At 31.6% G+C, this 18621-nt stretch overlaps 2 protein-coding genes across 3 annotated transcripts in view; one reads left to right on the top strand and one right to left on the bottom strand.

Moving 5' to 3' along the window:
* The window catches only part of LOC127709701 (H(+)/Cl(-) exchange transporter 7-like), a 64239-nt gene extending 48500 nt beyond the window's left edge, over positions 1-15739 (bottom strand). Inside the window, exons 1-8 of one of the 2 annotated variants that reach the window (XM_052215349.1) lie at positions 15611-15739; positions 13102-13230; positions 8665-8730; positions 7480-7612; positions 6392-6501; positions 5074-5217; positions 1745-1828; positions 479-637 (exon numbers count right to left, since the gene is read on the bottom strand). In XM_052215349.1, coding sequence (XP_052071309.1) covers positions 479-637; positions 1745-1828; positions 5074-5217; positions 6392-6501; positions 7480-7612; positions 8665-8730; positions 13102-13230; positions 15611-15676 — 891 coding nt within the window. In that variant the 5' untranslated portion in view covers positions 15677-15739. Of the gene's footprint in view, positions 1-478; positions 638-1744; positions 1829-5073; positions 5218-6391; positions 6502-7479; positions 7613-8664; positions 8731-13101; positions 13231-15184; positions 15566-15610 lie in introns of those variants that run through there. The other variant, XM_052215348.1, reaches the window with a different exon arrangement.
* Positions 15740-18569: 2830 nt separating this feature from the next.
* The window catches only part of LOC127709705 (DNA-directed RNA polymerase III subunit RPC5-like), an 81912-nt gene continuing 81860 nt past the window's right edge, over positions 18570-18621 (top strand). The window contains exon 1 of the mRNA XM_052215363.1: positions 18570-18609. Within this exon, the coding sequence (XP_052071323.1) occupies positions 18574-18609 (36 nt within the window). The 5' untranslated portion in view covers positions 18570-18573. The remainder of the gene's footprint in view (positions 18610-18621) is intronic.

Raw genomic sequence — 18621 nt, 5'->3', positions numbered from 1 at the left:
GGGCTTCAGCTGGCCCCTAAACAAAAATGTGTACTAGTTCACATATCTATTTAAAATGGAGTTCTAAGAAAGGTTTTATTTCATTTTCTTTTCTATTGCAATATTCACACATTTATTGGTTTCAGCAAGTCAACATGGTTGGTCACTCCTTAGTTAAGACATGTCAACTGTGGATTTGACGGTAAATAGTAGTAAAATGTACATTAAAAATTGCTAATTTTTGGATTGACTTTGAGACAAAGAAGAGCAATAGAAGTGATATTCCTTTGATTTGGGTTTTGTCAAGTGTGTATAAGGATTGTGTGTCTTTGAGTTTTTTTTTGGTGATACTTTTTTATATACTTATCCTATATCATTATTTTCAATAAACCTCAGTAATGTCTAGGTATATAACTAAAATAAAGATTGTCTAAATTATATTTTGTGTTCTTTTTCCATAATTTATAAGGTAACTTATAATTCAAGTGCTCAAACATACAATTCTCCAGGTCAAAGCTTGATTCCAGAAACTGGCCCCTTCCTCCAAGCTAAACAAAACACCTCCAACTGGAGCTCCAAAGGCAGCAGATACACCTGCCGCAGCACCCCCTGACACAAAATCTCTCTTTTCATGGTCAGATCTAAACATTTCAAATATCTGAAATGTAAATGTTTAAGCTTAGTATATTTGTGTATGACAGAATAGGAAAAATAAAAAATCTGTTTAGTGAAATCAAATTAACAATCGAGATTACCTCCGAAGACTGCAGATAGTCATTCAACCCGATATAAACATAAGCAAAAATGTAAATAGACTGAGAAGCACGTGGAGTTGTATAATTACAATTTTTCTAGATTTGTTTGATTTTATGTCATAGATTTAAAAAAAGTAAATCATGGTTTTACCTGGATATGAATGATTTCTGGTGGACCAAATTTATCAAAGAAATCTTTTTTTATAGTGGTTCCCTTGTTTGACTTTTCAATGCTGACATTCTTTTCTTTTCAATAACTAAACACGCTTAGGGCATGCATAACCCATCTTCAGCTAAAGGTCAAGTTAGAGTTACATGAATACAGGTTCAACTGAGCTTGAATCATTGACTTGCAAGTAAATAAAACGTTTCTGATGTTTTCGATCTTAGTCTCATCAAATTGAACCAAACTCACTGCTAATAGTGAAATATTATTTCATTATTCCGCTTTTATAACTGTTTGAAAACAAAAAACATCATATTTTAATTTCTTGTCTTAATGGCAGCTAATGCCCATTTAAGAACTTTATTAGATACAGAGAAACTGTTAGCTGGACAAATTAGCAGCAAGGCAACATCAACCAAATAGGGGAGCATAGATGGGTTTGAGGATTGACTTGTCAAAGGAGTTTCTGCCGCTAAATGATGATTTTAGTCCCTTTTGCAATTATCTTGAAAACTATAATATATAGAGAAACTGTACACAGTAAGAGAAGATGGTAAAGACTACAAAAAAATCACTGATTCCATTTTAAATTAAATTAAAGCTTTTTTAAATATTCTTGTGTTGTGTAATATACAGCACTTAATTTGGGGGACCAATGTAAGGTATAAAAGAAAATAAATTCTAGACACTGATGAGAGATAAAAATTGTTTGTGGGATATGTTCATTTTTCATCAACCTACAACAACCTTTTTTAGTTTATGACTGCTCTGAAACAACCCAATGGATTGAAGTTTAACACTTTTTAGTTCTGCATCATGTAAAATACACCCAAAAATTTCAAACCTTAAAATCAAAGAGGAATGTACTGGATTTGCCCTGAGAAATACCAGCAGCTATCACTGCTCCAGAATGAATCATTGGTCCTTCCTGTAAAAATATGAAAACATAAAATAAAATAAACAAACAATGTGAAAAATATTTTGTAATTACTGTAAATTCAGAAATTTGTGTGTGCATTTATTACTGCAATTGACAACACCGGTAGATTTATTTTTGCGATTTCAGAAAATGCTGCTACAAATAATGCTTTTAAATCTTAAAATGTGAGTTTTTAGTATTTTGAAACCTATCCCCTAAAATTCTTCCCAATAATAAAAACATTGCAAAACTTTACACTAATAAGTGTTTAAATATTGTACATACTTTCAACTATCTATGTTTGTATCTTACATAAGAGATTTGTATATGAAACAAGTAATATAACTATCAAGAAATTGCTTAAGGAATGTGGTGTATAAATATTTTCATACGCCTTGAGTAATTTGGATTTCTCACATATAAATCTATCAATTTTCAATTTTTCGAGCCATTCTTTCATCTAGAAAAATTCACTGATCAGAATCAACACATTTGTAAAAATGAGTGAACAAGAATCACCTATATGAATTGAAAGCAGTGAAGAACATAAAGGGTCTACTCGATTTTTCACCTGAGGAAGTATTAGTGCTGTTCAGCCAGAGCCTATATTTGACATTAAAAAGGCATAAGGAAGAGCTCTCAAGGAGATAAACACAAGAACCGAAGCTAAAGAAGCTGAAAATATTCCTCTGGTAAAACAGACTCTTAAATTAAGGTACAACGCTAATGAAAGACAATCTAATTTCAACGGGGAACAAATTGAAGGTCTAAAAAAACCCTTAATTTTTTTTTGATAAAGACTCTCCGGCAATAGCAATTCAGTATTTGGAAAAGTGTATCCAAGCCTTGATGGAGAGAAACAAGATACTATGTTTGATACCATAAATAAAATTTATCAATTTTTAAAATCTGTTTACTTTTACAACGTATCAGGAACTATTGATTCTTTGTGGAATGTTTTTTTGTTTTGTTCTTGCAGGGAGAAACTACATTTGTTCAGATCTGTCTGGATAACTGTACAGTGTTATATGCAGAACAAGTTGTCTGACACATTAAGTTTAAGAATTCACTTTATGGGTTTAGTTTACTGTTTGAGACATGTTCAACCATGAATATTCAGGGTTCAAAAGTTGTATTGAAGTTGCCAGGCTAAATGTTTTACAATCAACAAATATCTTACCCATAATTTTGATTTTGTTATTGCCTGAATGGTAATAATGTCATATTAGAAGAAATTCAGACATCTTTTATGGCATTAAATGTTTAAATCCTATTTATATATGCCAAATAGTTCATGAATTTTTATGAACAAAAGAGTTTTGTTCATGAATAATTCATCATTCACTAGCTCATGATCAGTCTTGTCTATTTGCTATTCCTGAATTGATCATTAACAGTTCAAGCATCTTTTATGAATGATTCATGAATTATGTTCATGACTCATTCATTATCATTCATGAACAATTCATCAACATTTTGCAGGGGAAGTCCTGTTTGGGTTCTTTTGTACACATGACAGATGGGCACTGTTATGTTTGGTTATGTTTTTGATGTATTTTACAACCACAAGTCTTATTTGGGCCCTCTCACACTTATGATTTAGTTGGATTTTGTTTTTATTATTATTTAAATATATTAAGTTTTGTTTAGTATATATCAAACTGGAGATTTTATTTTATCGTGATTACTGTCATTTTTTTGAAAGATATATCCTGTTTGCTATCAGATTTCTAGTGGTCTTTTATTTTTCTCTGATTTAATTCATTGGCTATATAATTAATTTTATTTAAATTTATTTTTCAGTTAGATTCAAACATTCACCTTAGGAATCCTTGAAGCAATTTTCAAATCCTGACTTGAAGGCTCTAACATTTTCATTTTCTTCAGTAGTTTGTGCTTCAAAAAGCAAAATACTGTCAAGAAATGTAACAGATACTTGAAAAGATTCAAATATTGGTGCTTAAAGTACAATTTACCGTTTTTGCCTACCTCCGTTTGTACTGTTACTATGTATCTTAACTACCCCCGTATATTATTCAGTCTGGAGTTTCTGCTTCCGTTTCAAGCACAGTATTTTATTCAATCAAGTGGGAGCAAAATCTCAATTCATAACGCAGCATGTTAAATGACAATTACTAGATATGGTACTAGAAGGTGGCAAAAGATTGTAATCTAGGCCTTTGAATAGAAAAAGAACACATTACTCCTACGATTTTAGAGTATCATAATTTGCCAAATGCAACAAAAACAACAATTTACCAGGGTTCAGGATTTGTACTATGATTCCGATAGGTTTTGTAGGTTTTTTAAGATACAATGAGTTAGCACACATTCAGCCTTCTGATTTAACTTTCCCAGATTCTTATCTACAAATCAACAAAGTAAGACGGTAGATATCTACAGGGTAACATTACATTAATTTCTAGAACAAACACAGATCTTTGTCCAGTTTTTATGCTTCAAAAGTATGTTCGTGTTGCAAGTTTTCCCTTTGGAAGCGACAAATTCATCTTTAAAGCTTGTCTTATTTCAGTCTATTGATAAGCATAAGCTAACCGTTAAAAATTGTCATTATAATTTTGTAGATTTAGAAAGATCCTTCCTTCCTTTGTTTATGTCCTTACTGATCAGTGCAATTTCTCATGCCTCTTTTCTTTTTGTTTTATTTACACATTATTAAGACAATTTTTATGTTTATATGGGCATAGTGAAGTAGAACATACATTCATTTTTTTATTGTGGCGAATAAATTGCATGCACAATGAGTAATTCGGTTTTCTTGCATATAAATTCTTTGATTTTTGCAACATTCTTTGTTGAGAAAAATTCACTGATCAGAATCGACATGCATTCATAATGTGTGAATTCCTAGAATTATCTTTTTCAAATTGAAGATTTTTATATATGTAGACCTCCGACCATTTATTAGTTTTGGAGACCATGCTTTACAGTTTACATATTTTCATCATTTATTATTAAACTGATCAGTGCGATTTTTTTCGCAACATTTCTTTTTCTTTTATTTACACATTATTAAGACTATGTACGTATGAGCATAGTGAAGTAGAACATAGGGTATTTATTTATTTTCAAAAGTAGTGATCCTTTCAAGAATCATATGAGAATTATTTATGGTGCAGATTAGTTAAATTTTTCTAGATATATACTGTGTGCATGTTTGTATAATTTACATCTATTCTTTGTACTTCTATATTATAATCTTTTTTAATTAACTCTGAAATATAAATACTGACCTTTCCTACAATGAGTCCACCAGACACGGCACATATTACTCCTACAATTTTAATAACAATTGTCTTCAGTCTGACCACATGTGGAACTTTTACACCATTCAAGAAACATTTTATCTGTGGGATTCCACTACCAGAGGCCACCGGCTATAAACAAATAAATATAAATCATTTTTTAAACTGGCTGAGCCTTAATTTTCAAAATTCATTTAAATTGGTGAAAAAAATTGCAATGGATTTTAATATGACGATCTATATATCGTCTACCAGTATAATCATAGTATATCTACCTTTAGCGCAAACGCATTATAACACAAAATTGGCTGTTCTGCGTTACGCCAACCTCATTTATACGACCAGGTAAACTTAATATGTGACAGTAAAACCCATGTTTTACTTAGACCAAGCTTCAAATACAATTGGTTATCTCTATTCTAATGCAAAAAAAATATACAAAAATCAGTCCATTTCAGTTATTATTTTGCTGTAAAATGTCATAAAAAGAAAATTCCGCGCAATGATGCTATTGCCTTAAGGAAACTAAACAAGGTGACGTCATATATATGCTTCTGGTGTCAAATCTTAACACCGGGCGTTTTCAGGTTTCTTGTACACTTAAGAATGTAATAAAATTAGATAACAAGAACATTTTTAGGTGTAAAATGTGAGTTTTTTTATTTATTATTAAATAATATAGTATTATTAATATTATTATATGGGGAAAACAGAACTGCTAAAACAGTATGGTGGGTATAGAGCTTTCACGGTTGACAAAATTACTGTATTTGTCGTATAAGAATCGAAATAATTCATGGCAGCCGTAGCTATCACTCAGGATAAAATAATTGAATATAAATTCCCAACACATGGTTAAATGAAAACAAATCTAAGGCTGCCATAAATTATCTCTTAATTTACAGCCAACAATTTATAATTTTGGGAACCATTTTTAATTAACATTCTTCTAAAGTAAAATTGTTTTCTTGCAACAAACCAATTTAATTTTGCTTTCAGCTTCAATTTGAAGCAGCAATGTAATCATAGGTTTAAGTACAGCTGTCTTTGTAAACAGTCAGTTGGCTACATAACTGACTTCCTCGAGTCTATTAACAATATAAAGAAACATTGATATTTGTCCTAGAAATGATTTAGATTCACTGCTAAACCTTCAGATTTACTGTTAAACCTTGATATTTGTCCTTGAAATAATTCTAGTTTTACTATAGTGTTTGTAACTTTATGATCTTTTATAACAGTACAGTATGACTTTGGTGTTTGCGAACACTAGGTTTACTTTTATAATGATTTGTAAGCTACTTACAGCAAATTTGGCAGTCAGGAAGGAACCAATCAATATAAGAAATGCATTACAACATATCCAAATCAGCAAAGGTACCTCTAAACAGAATGATTCTAAACAAGTAGCTATGTCTTAGTTCAAATTAAGGAAATTTTATGAATGTGAAGATGTCAAAGTAATTTTTGGGTATTCCATTTATAAAGTTATTACCTCAATGTATCTTGGAAATATTTCATTTTTGTGTGATGATACAGAACTACCTTATGATCACTTATCTACAAATTAACTTAACTAAGTCTTGTAAGATCCTATTAAGATGTGGGTAGTCTATAAGGTAAAGGAAGATTTGGGTAAATGTGCAGAATACATTATCAGATAAAGTTAGTGTAGGATTACATGCTAAACAGGACCAGAACAATTTATCATGGTATGAATATATTCAATATAAACCCTGCTTTGTACTTAACCAACACATTGAGTTGATTTTTAAACATGGTAATTCACAAGGTAACAGTCCACAGGAAGATATGTCACCCTACTTCTAACTTAATTCTGATGATAAGAGTCTGAACCAACCAGACTTTGCTCTTACTCCTAAATGCCACATACTTAGCAGAGACACATCAAATATCACTTTTCAAGTCTTGTTTGACCTAACTGGGGATTGAAACCACAACACTTTGCAATCAAGGCTGTCACACTATAGTATAGAGAACTTTATTCAGGTTAAGAAAATAAGATCAAATTGCATAAGCCCTACAAAAGCAGCATTATTGCAAGCCATGGAATACTATAATGACTCATTCAACAGTTATCTAAATGCTTAATATGGCATAAAACCTGGTGTGTTAAGCCAGTTATACATATAAAACTTTTACAGCGTTTTTTCTATTGACTCTTTATACATGTAATTTCCCTTTAGATGTCAGCACTATTTCTGAACATTTTGACCTTTGAGAGTATTGAAGTTTAGAACAACTGTTATTTTCTATCAAGGACATTATAACATCAATCACTGCACTAAATTTAACCTGTAGTAATAATTTTATATACTTGTATCTATTATTTTCATAAAAAATAAAATATGTTAGATATGTCTGTAAGGATACAATCTTTAATATATTCAAACTTTAATTGTGTTGTCTGTATGACACACACATCTATAAAACAGGCAACCAGTCCAGTTAATATACCTATCATACCCATGATCAGCCATCTTAAAAACTCAGTTTTTATGTAATCCTAAAAGAAAGATAAAAAGGAAAATTACGATAACACTATAGCATATCTGGAAATCTTTTTGGAATGTTTTACACTCATAGCTTGCACTACTTCAGAATCATTGGTAGAAGAGAATTTTCATTTTGAACCTGACAGGGACAAGTAGTGAGACTTTCAAGAGACAGTCTTTATAGCTTACAATACTAATCTGCATGTATTTTACAATACATGTTTCATACATGTTTATTTCCTACAATTTAAATAATAAATAAAATGTTTTATCATATATTTGTATTTCGAAAACATTGAGTTTTGAATATGTAATTAAAGCTGAATTGGGTAATTCATATTGCTGCCTGGGGCATATATGGGTTTCCCATCTATTCTCAAATCAGAGAGCTTTATCTGCCATCACTTGCAAAATCCATATTGGCCCTCTTCCGGTTTGGAGAGTCATTTACAGTCTTTGAGACTCACTTGATCATAAAGTAACACTAATGTCTATAAAACTGTTGGAACAGTGCTACATTCAAAGAAAATAAACTCATCTTTATTATTAAAAGTGACGTCCTTTATTATGACGTCATTGCTAGAAACAATATGTCTTTGTTGATTGTTTGAGAAGACCAGATGTGGTTACAGGAATTGTATTGAGGAATTATTGGATCATTATAAAATGCGAAAACAAAATAATCAAATAAGATAAACAAAAACAAATTAAAAACCAAACAAATAAAATAAATACATAGTCTTTATTCGATTGCTTATTCTATTTTTCTCGTTCTAATTTCCATTGTCCCTGACGAGTCTTTAGAAGACTAAAAGTGTGTCCAGCATACAAAATTACAAGCCTGGTGTCTATGATGAGTTTATTCCTTTACCTTGTTCCTTTTCAGTTTACTTTTTTCCCTATTTTAAAGCAACAATAGTTTGTGTATACAGCTGGTAAGTCATAGGGTTATTTCCCTATTTTTATTAAAATCTCTCAGAACTCTAATTGGTTTTATCTCTTTTACTTTGGTATTTTCTCAAGTAGTAAAACCTTGGTCTTCCAGTCTCCAATATTAAGTTACCTTATTTGTATTATTTTTAAGCATCTCCTCAAACAGGTCATTTTCAACGATGTCATAATCCAGACTCTAGAAACAGAAAATTTATTATTATTAACATTATATATTAATAAATAATTACTGTATACCGGTAATTTATGTTGTTCTTTTTTCTTCTGTGAGGAAATATGGGAAACTGATCAGAATTAAATTTTTTTATTAATTGTAGAATTCTATATTTTTCACCAAAAACTCAAACGCGCTCTCCTAGAACATGTAGAAATATTGACTTTCTCACAATAGTTGAAAACAAACATTTTTGCTTATGTTAGATCCTATACATGTATTGTGTCTGTCCAAAGTCAGGAGCCTGTAATTCAGTGGTTGTAGTTTGTTTCTGTATATCAAATTTGTTTTTCGTTTATTATTGTGTACATAAATCAGGCTGTTAGTTTTCTCGTTTGAATTGTTTTACGTTTGTCATTTAAGGGTCTGTTATAGCTTACTATGCAGTATGGATTTTGTTCATTGTTGAAAGCAGTCTGCTGACCTATAGTTGTTAACTTTTATGTCATATGGTTTTTGGAAGAGGGTTGTCTCATTAGCAATCATACCACATCTTCTCATATTTATATGTATTGAAACTGTAATTAGTTTAGACAAACATTACTTCACCCTTATTCATTTGCTGTTATTTGAACTTGCTCCTACAATTTCTGGATCAGTTTTTTTTTGAGGAGGGATAATTGATTCCATTTTATCATTTCTTTTTTCTTTCTTAATTTTATTTCCATTCTTCATTAAATTTAATTCAGATAACCAAAATTCAAAAACATGAATATGCTATTGTCATTCTATCTTGCATGGCTTAGTCTTCTCATTTAACACTTATAATTTGTTAATTCAGAGACAGTTAAAACTAGAACTGTCCATTAATCTGGGCTCATATACCCCTATCCTGGATTGATTGAGGTATAATAGTGACTGAAATACAAAGAAGGTGACAAATATAACATAAAATTTTTCTTGTGTTTTCTTTGATTTTGTCTATGATGCAAGTGCATCCTACATCATATAGATATAATGAACCATCTTTGAGACAGGGTCAAAAGTTTCTCCGATTAAAACAACCAATATCCAGCCAAAAATCTGACTTACAAGACACTATATTATACCAAATAACTATTTACAAATTAAGACAGTGTAAAAATAAATTTTTTTTAAAATATACGTCTTTTTCACAAATGAATAATCCTGAGCATAAATCTCTAATAATAAGTTATATAAAACATATACTCATTTCACACCAATGATAAAAATTTTCAAAGTATCCTATTTATAATAAAAATCACATAATCTAATAAATTAGTAAAAATTTATCTATTTAAAAATATAAACCTTTTAAAAATTTAATACCCTATTATTTGTTCAAATTAGGCATAAAAAGTTGATCATTATAAAAATAATTTTCTATGGATAAAAAATTTTTGTAGACTTTTACAAAAATAAAGTGGATATCTATGCCATTCATAATACTTGGAAATTTGTTATTAATGTTTAGATTGTTAAAATTCGTAATGTGTTTAAAACATTCGTTAAACAAGTCATATCTTAGATACCTATAAAAAGGACATTCCATTAGGAAATGTTTTTCATTTACAATGGCTCTACAGTCACACAATACATGTAGACGTAGGCTGCTTGGAGTATTTCCCTACTCCAATTGCAAGAGGAAGGGAGCCTGAGCAGAAAAGGGCCATAGTTCGTCTTTCCATTCTAGAAATGTTTAACTTAATGTCAATTCTAGAAATGTTTAACTTAACGTCTATTCCAGAAATGTTTAACTTAACGTATGGTTCAGTTTTCACAGAGCTTTTGTACATACGCAACTTCCGAAGCTTATTCCCATTTCATGTGTTAGATCTGTCAAGTTTATCGCTAACCAATCGCATGGCACATTTTGTTGATATAGATAAGTCATTAAACGTATCTCTAACATACAACCGATTAATAGTCATTTCAACTTCGAAAGTCCATCCTTTTCTTCGACGTGAAATCCACTTCAAAATTTTATATGATTTTCTTGTTTCATCAGTACGTAAAACACTGCACAAAAGTCGATAAAAGTGTATGCATTGTTTAGTCAAACATGATGTCCAATTGTCCATCCCATATCACCTCTCGTCGCAATATTTGATGTATGCTTTCCTACAGAGAGAAAGTATTTACAACCTCTATTTTGGACAGGAGTGATTCAACTAAACTCTTTGTGCCCCAAACACCGCATCAATATCGGTTCTACTGTAGATGAGTATAGTTTGGTACTTTAAGCGTCATACCTCCCGTCTCCTGTCTCTACTACTTTTGCAAATAACGTTCCTAATGCACGATTAGCACGACTAGCAGCCTTTGACAGTTCTTTTGCGTTTTTCAAAAAAGTCAAATGTTCATCAATCCATACTCCAAGGTACTTGTAACTGTCACTATAATCGATGACTTTATCAGAGCAATGGAACATAAAATCTGATTTACTGTAAGATTGTGGTAAAAAATGAACAACCTTAGTCTTATTAATGTTGATAGACAATTTCCACACTGAACACCAATCTGTCACCACATTTAGCATACTTTGCAAACTGTTCTTATCTGGTGCAATCAACGCTATATCGTAACCATACAGGAGAATACTTAATTGGAAATCGTCTATAATTACGCCACAGTTTAGAGAGTTTATACGTTCAGTCAAATCATTTAAGTACACAGAAAAAAGTGTAGGCGACAAAATACAGCCCTGTTTCACACCAGCCTCCACTTCAAATCATGGGGTTAGGTTGTCATTTACATGGACTATACATCTTAAATCATTGTACAGTGATTGAACGGTTAAATATTTTCCTCATACACCATCCTTCTGTAGCTTGTACCACAATAAATAATGTTCCACGGTGTCGAACGCCTTCCGCATGTCAACGTAACACACATAAGATGATTTCCTTGATATTTTTTCGGTCATTTAATACTGAGTGAAGTGAGTGTATATGTTCCTCACAGCTGCAACCACCTACCTCTAAATCCATTTTGCTCATCGCATAAAATATTTTGATCAAGCCAAGCACTTAAATGCTGATTCAATAAGTAGCAATACATGTTGCACTGAACGGAAATCAGAGTAATTCCACAATAGTTCAAAGGTTGTCTGTCGTCATCTGCTCCTGGTTTAAGAATCAGATTAATAATTCCATTATTCCATTATTCCATTGAGAGGGTACCTTTCCTAGGTTAAAGCATCCACTTATGATTTAAAAAATAAATCAATTGCTGCGTCATTTTTCATGACCTCGGCTGGAATATCATCTATCCCTGCTGCTTTAAGAAGTTTAGCATGAATTACAGCTTTCAAGACTTCTTCTTTACAAATTGTTTCTTTTAAACATGTCACATCTATTTCAGTATTACATATTGTTTTGTCTAATTGATCATTTATAACTTCGTTACACTTGGATAATGTACAAAAACATATGCTAAAACTTAGTAAACATTTCTAGTAATGAAAAAAAATGTTTAAAAGCAGTTTTCCTTACATATAATTGTTAATTGTTAATATTAGTTATATCTATTAAAAAACTAAATTGAATTCTTCGACTTTAAGTCAACACTTTGACCAATCTAGACAGAATGGCGATTAGATTTTTAGGAGGATTATTAAGAAAAGCTTTTCATATTTGTCTTATGCGTCTTCATAGATATAGGAAGATGTGGTATGAGTGCCAATGAAATAACAGTATTGCCCAGTATTACCCAGTATTACCCGGTAAAACTGGGCTGGGCAATACTCATAAAACCTGGGTTTTTGCCAACCCTGCTCAGTTGTAATAAAAATGGCAAACACAAGGACCAATCAAAAAGTTGACACTTATATGATAATTGGTTTGATCAGCGTTGAGAAAACTTAAATTTTTATAAAAAAAATAAATTGTTAACACAAAGATTACTCCAGCTGATATTGTGAAAATCAAATGTCAGCTGAAAACTGTTGGTAATATTATAAAAAGTAAATTGTTTGTGTATTGTTTGAAGTAGAAATGAAGTATTTTGTACTAGGAACAGGATGGTACCACTCAACACACTCTTATGAACAATGTACATCTATGATCTAACAAATAGATTAAACAACACTTTATCTGTTTATCTCAATTTAACAATAATCAGAAATCATGTGAACCTTTTTAAGCTATAGTCAGAATGGACCAAGAAAGAAAATGTTATACCGTGGTAGTCACTTTTTATTTCAAGTCTACGTTTTTTAACTTTTATTAGAGTATCACTGATCATGCTGATGAGTCTTTTGTAGACGAAACACGTCTGGCATACAAGATTATAAGCCTGGTATAATCTTCGATAAGTTTTTTGCAATAAACTTTTGATTAAGTTCTTTTTTTTATATATTTTCTATATACTTACCTCATACTTTCCAGACAGTATCTTTTCATCAGGTATATGTTTAGGTACATGTGTTTTACGGGGCTCATTGATACTACTAGTCACTGTATTGACTCCTTGTTGAGATGACAAAGTAGAGGTATAAGATGTCTGAAAATAACATCACTGATGACTGTAAATTCAGAATCTTTTGTGTGTTTATTATTGCAATTGTTGAACTCTTTGTTTGTATGTTAGAATTGTAAAAAGATAAGTAGAGTATACACCAATGTGATAGAAACCAACCAATAAAACAACTTTAAACTGAAGAATCTAGAGGCTAATTTTGCAATGTTTTTCGATGCTAGCTTACACAAACCTTGGAGATTATATCATAATTTATATTTTCTTCACTGTGACCCTGTGCAAAGTTTTAAAGTTAATGAAGAGATGAAAACCAAATTATTCATTGTTATTGAATTGTTCTTTGCACCCCTCCCCCCTTTCCCCCAAAAAAACATTTTTGGTAGGCCAATTGTCAGTCAGGGGTACTACTTGTACAAGTAATTTTTATTTACTTGAAGAAGTAATATTAATATACTTATATAAGTAAATTTGTAGGATACTTATACAAGTGTATTTTATTTACTTGTATAGGTAAAAAAAAACTGGCTTAGTTATGTCCCTTAGACATTCAGATTTCTTTACTTATATAAGTGAAAAAGACATCCTATCTTCTTTTCTTGAATTCTTAGGACTTCTTTGCTCTAATAGAATTTTAAATTGTCTGTCCTTTGCAGATGTCTTAACTAAGCATTTAAGTGTAATTTCATGGACAATGAAAATCTCATTTGTCTGTTATCTTCAGAACACTGCTCATTTACAAGCCCCCAAGGAGCAATTTTTGAAGGCCTTGCGATCTTTGCGCAATCACTTTCTTTGTTGAATTAATGAGATGAAACACTGAACTCTAATAAAAAATTATGAGCTAACCTGGGAAAAATTATTAAAGGCATGTTTTTACATCTCAAAACTTGAGAATTTTTGTGGGATTGTAAAAAAAATTTACTTATACAAGTGAATTTTGGAGAAAATTAAGGGGAGATTATTCAAACATTATAATTAACTTATATAAGTATATTTTTTTTACTTCTTCAAGTAAATAAAGATTACTTGTACAAGTAGTACCCCTGACTGATTGTAAATTTGAGATTTTTATTTTTGGTAGGCCAATTGTAAATTTGAGATTTTTTAGATAACTAAGTGAAATCTAAACATTATAGAACTTTAAAATCCTCTATTCCGTTTATTTCCATACTATTTGTCCTTTTTCGCTTCTGATTTCTGTTTCTTGTCAAAATCAAGTTATTGGCTCTAAAACTTTATTTTTTATTAGACGCATCTTCTACATTGGTCAACTTCCGACCAATGACCTATCTGAAAGATGCTTATTCAACTCGACTGATAATTTAGTTTTCATTCTCTAGAAATCAGAGCTCAAAATTAAAAAATGACCATTTCCTATGTATTGTTGCTATAACCTGATAGACAATCCCGGATCAATGGGAAAAAAATCGCAAAATATTAATGAAACCCTGGTCCGCATACTTATTTTTTGTTGTTTGATCATCGATCTATTTCTTGATCATTGATGTTGTTTTACTTAAACATGTGGCTTTTGTTTTGTTATTTGATATATTTTCTACTTTGATGAATAAATTTTGAGGATTTTTCTATATGATTATATAAATTATCATTGTCAAGCAACTTTTTTTTTTACTTGTCCACGGGCAACAGACACAAAAAATTGCTTGTTCGGTCTGACAAATGTATGAGTCAGGCAAGTCGGGCATATAATTTCAACATATATAAAAATATAACAAATGCAAACTGTTTTGTCTTTATGAAACTTCTTTTTTTGGAGGTGTCTCTTAATTTGATTTTCTGACTGACAAAATATTTAATTTTTTATGGCATTAAAAAATTGTGTTTTATTTTTAATATGTTTTTTTAATGTTATCATAAAGTTGCCTCTAATCTGAGACTACTATACACATTTTATCTTATCTTTGTAATTTATAGCCATGAAGCCCATTGAAAGCAAGCACGATATATTTCATATTACCAAAAAGTTTACCGAATCTTCCACCAATTGTGTTGAACCGTAAGATGTTGTATTGTTATTTTTGAGAGCACAACCTATTTCAGAAAGTTCAATGTATTCTGTGCATCGTTTTCCAATCAATGACATTTTCTCTGAACACGTTCAAACTCTAGTCTAGATTCAATGAAGATATCCATGCAAGAAGTATACATTTGTTTCCTTGTATCATACATTTTCATATTTTTTGTCAGTTTATTTCTTAGATTTGATATAAATCTTTGTTTCCCGCTTTTAAGTAGCTAGAGGAAAAGAAAACAAAAACTGACAAAAATATTGTGACTCATTAATTCATAATTTGAATGCGAAACCGAAAGTATGGTGGAGGAAACCAAATTATATTCAGTTTTCCATGAAAACAGATTTTTTGCTACTTTAAAAAAGCAAGACCTGTTGTTTCAATATCTTTTTCTGTGGTTTTAACAGAGATGATTGTTCGTTGACGTCTTCCGCCATCCTTCTCACGTGTTGTTTGTGTTGACATAAAAATCTAAAATATCTAGGGTAGGGGAAGCTGCCGAGGTCTGCCGATTGAAAATTCATTGATTGGGATTAAGAAAAGTCCCGAGGTACTACTTATTTAAAAAAATGTACTGCAAAACCGACATAGTCTCGATAAAAATGATAAGGTGAATATTGAAAGATTTTTACTTGTGAGCAGCAACCCTCTATCAAGGAAATCTTGATAGAAACACAAGCCCTGGAATATCGTATCATCTGGGGAAATGTACTCCGTATGCAGGCGCTGCTGGAATGTTGCTACATAGAAATGGAAAGATCACAATTGGGAAGCTGAAATCATCTCTTTTGTCGTAAAGTTTTGTTTTCAACCGACCCTCATTGTAAATTTCTAGATGTTAGTGAAGATATAAAGCAGACCTAACTGTATCTGTTGTATCCTTTGTCTCAAGTTTGATGGGATAGTGCGTTCAACATAGTCACCAAATTTTGAATTATTTAGCGAGAGAACATCATCTATATAGCGGAAAGTAAAGTTAAAGGATGCTGCTAACTTCTTTTCTTTCTTCCTAAAAGTTCCTGTATAAAGTCAGCCTCATATGAATAAAGGAACAAGTAGGCAAGAAAAGGCCGCACAGTTTGTTCCCATGGGAATATGCCGATTGTTTGTTGAAAAACACGTCCTCCAAACGTAACAAATATGTTGTCAATAAAGAAATGAAGCATCTTGATAAGGGAGCTACCATTTGATTTTTATGGGGGGGGGGGGGCGGGCTATGATGAATATTGAAAAAAGGCAGGACAGGAGTTTTGAGTAAAAAAAAAGGCAGGATGAGCAACTTGGCAAAAAAAAAAAAAAATGCAGGATGACAATTTATGTAAAAAAAAGTCAGGATATAATAATAATGTTGCCAGTATATTCAGAAAGTTGAATGTGGGCAGTATATGGAAGAAGAAGAAGAAAAAAATGCAGGACCGAATAGAGTGAAAAATAAAAATGCAGGACAGACTTACAACTAAAAAAAATGCAGGACAACATTTTTCATCCTAGCCCCCCCCAAAAAAAAAATCAAATGGTAGCTCTCTAATGTCTGTTTCAGAGAATTTTTTGTGGGATTCAGAGTAATTTTGTACAATGTAGGATTTATCCCTCCCTAGCACAAGATACTTTAAGTCTTGTATCTACGTTGGCCATTCTTATTTTATGAAACAAAGCAGGACCAACTCTTTTAATTTGTCTTTTAGTTTGGAATGGGGAATATTGTGTAAATTGTAGAAAAGTTAAATGTTTTAATACCAGCTAAGGCCGTAAATTACATGGAGGCATGTAGGCAGTTGCCTCCTATTGCGGGCTGACAAAAAAAAGAAAAAATAAAGAAAAAAAACAGAAAAGTAAAAAAATGGTTAAAATCATACATTATTTTAATAGCACTGGTTGTTATAGTTTAACCAACAAGGTGATTAATCATAATGGCAGGGTGTGTTCGATATTTAGATCTGGTAAATATCGCTGAACGGTACCCAACTCCTTTCCCGCCAATTTTGTAGCACGGGATTTTCCTGTGGCGCATTCTCGGGCATGTTACAAATCCTGCTGTCTCGCCATATCAGTCTGAGGAATAAAATGCGAGGTTGAAACTGGTCTGCATAAAATGGGTCAAAAAAAAAGATTGATACTCAACTGCTTCCACTTACATAGCAGGCAATTTACGGCCCTAAGATTATAGTATTATACTATTGCAAGATTAAAGAATCTTAGATTGTATGTACTCTATAAGATCTTTGGAATTTTTTAGTATCCACATCTGATTCACGCCACCTCTAGAATAGGTAGTTTCACAATAACTTTGAAGTTCGGCTTTGATTGCTGATAAAATTTATGTTAAAAATTAATTTAGAACGCTGTTTCATGGAGCACATGGAAGACCCAGCAATATACCGTTGTTTGTAAGGACACTTATGTAGTTTAGGTATCCAATACAGTGATGGAAGATCCAGTTCTTCATCTTTGGTTGAAATTCCAAAGGAACATAGAACAGACCTATGATTCAGTGGCTGATCCAGAAATTTTCATAAGTGGGGCCCACTGTCTGCCTAAGAGGGGGTCCGCTCCAGTCATGCTTCAGTGATTCCCTATATAATCAACCAAATTTTTCCAAAAAAAGGGGGGCCGGGCCCCCTCCCCCCCTAAATCCGCCTCTGTGATTATCCAGGATTCCCTCTTTAGTAAGTGTCGTGGGGGTATATGTTGAGTTTCCAAGTGAATTGTCAATACCTAATTCATTTATCAAGCAGTTTATTCTCCGTGTTGAAGGACGTACTTTGACCTATAATTGTTTACTTTTTACACATTGTGAAATCTTCTTATTTATATGTAATGTCATTAACACACAAAAACGATGTTGTTTGGGGCTTTATCTGTTGGGACAACAACATATTTGTCATGGAGGCATGACAAGTGTTTTGCAACATTTGGGTCCATGTTTAAAGATTGATGTAGCATGGGTATTAATAGACCATTCAGTTTCTTAATTCTGATTTGTATCTACGACCTCACAGCATTAATCCATTCAGAAAGAGTATCTACGTCCTCTTTCTCGCGTTTAACCCATTGCCTGGCATAATCCTCCACTGAATAATTCTTAACAAACAAGTAACAAACAAATTCGTAACTAAATAATTCTTATTCAAACAAGGATTTGTACAAATCCTTGGTTCAAACAAATCGCAATTTCTTGTTTTTAAGGCTTATCAGATTCATATACAAAATGTAAAACCAACGAAATAATGATTATCACAGAAATTAATATATATAATAAAAAAATATTTCTTTTAAATCAGATTAGGGATCAGCAATATTTAATTTATGCCCTGTGAGTATAACAGTAGAAACAATGTCGGACGAAGAAGACGACCCGATTGAACATGAGGTGACAAAACAT

Source organism: Mytilus californianus, unplaced genomic scaffold (genome assembly GCF_021869535.1).
Source record: "Mytilus californianus isolate M0D057914Y unplaced genomic scaffold, xbMytCali1.0.p SCAF_7, whole genome shotgun sequence".
NCBI lineage: Eukaryota > Metazoa > Mollusca > Bivalvia > Mytilida > Mytilidae > Mytilus > Mytilus californianus.
Note: the sequence above shows the minus strand (reverse complement) of the source record. Positions and strands in the feature narration are given on the sequence as shown.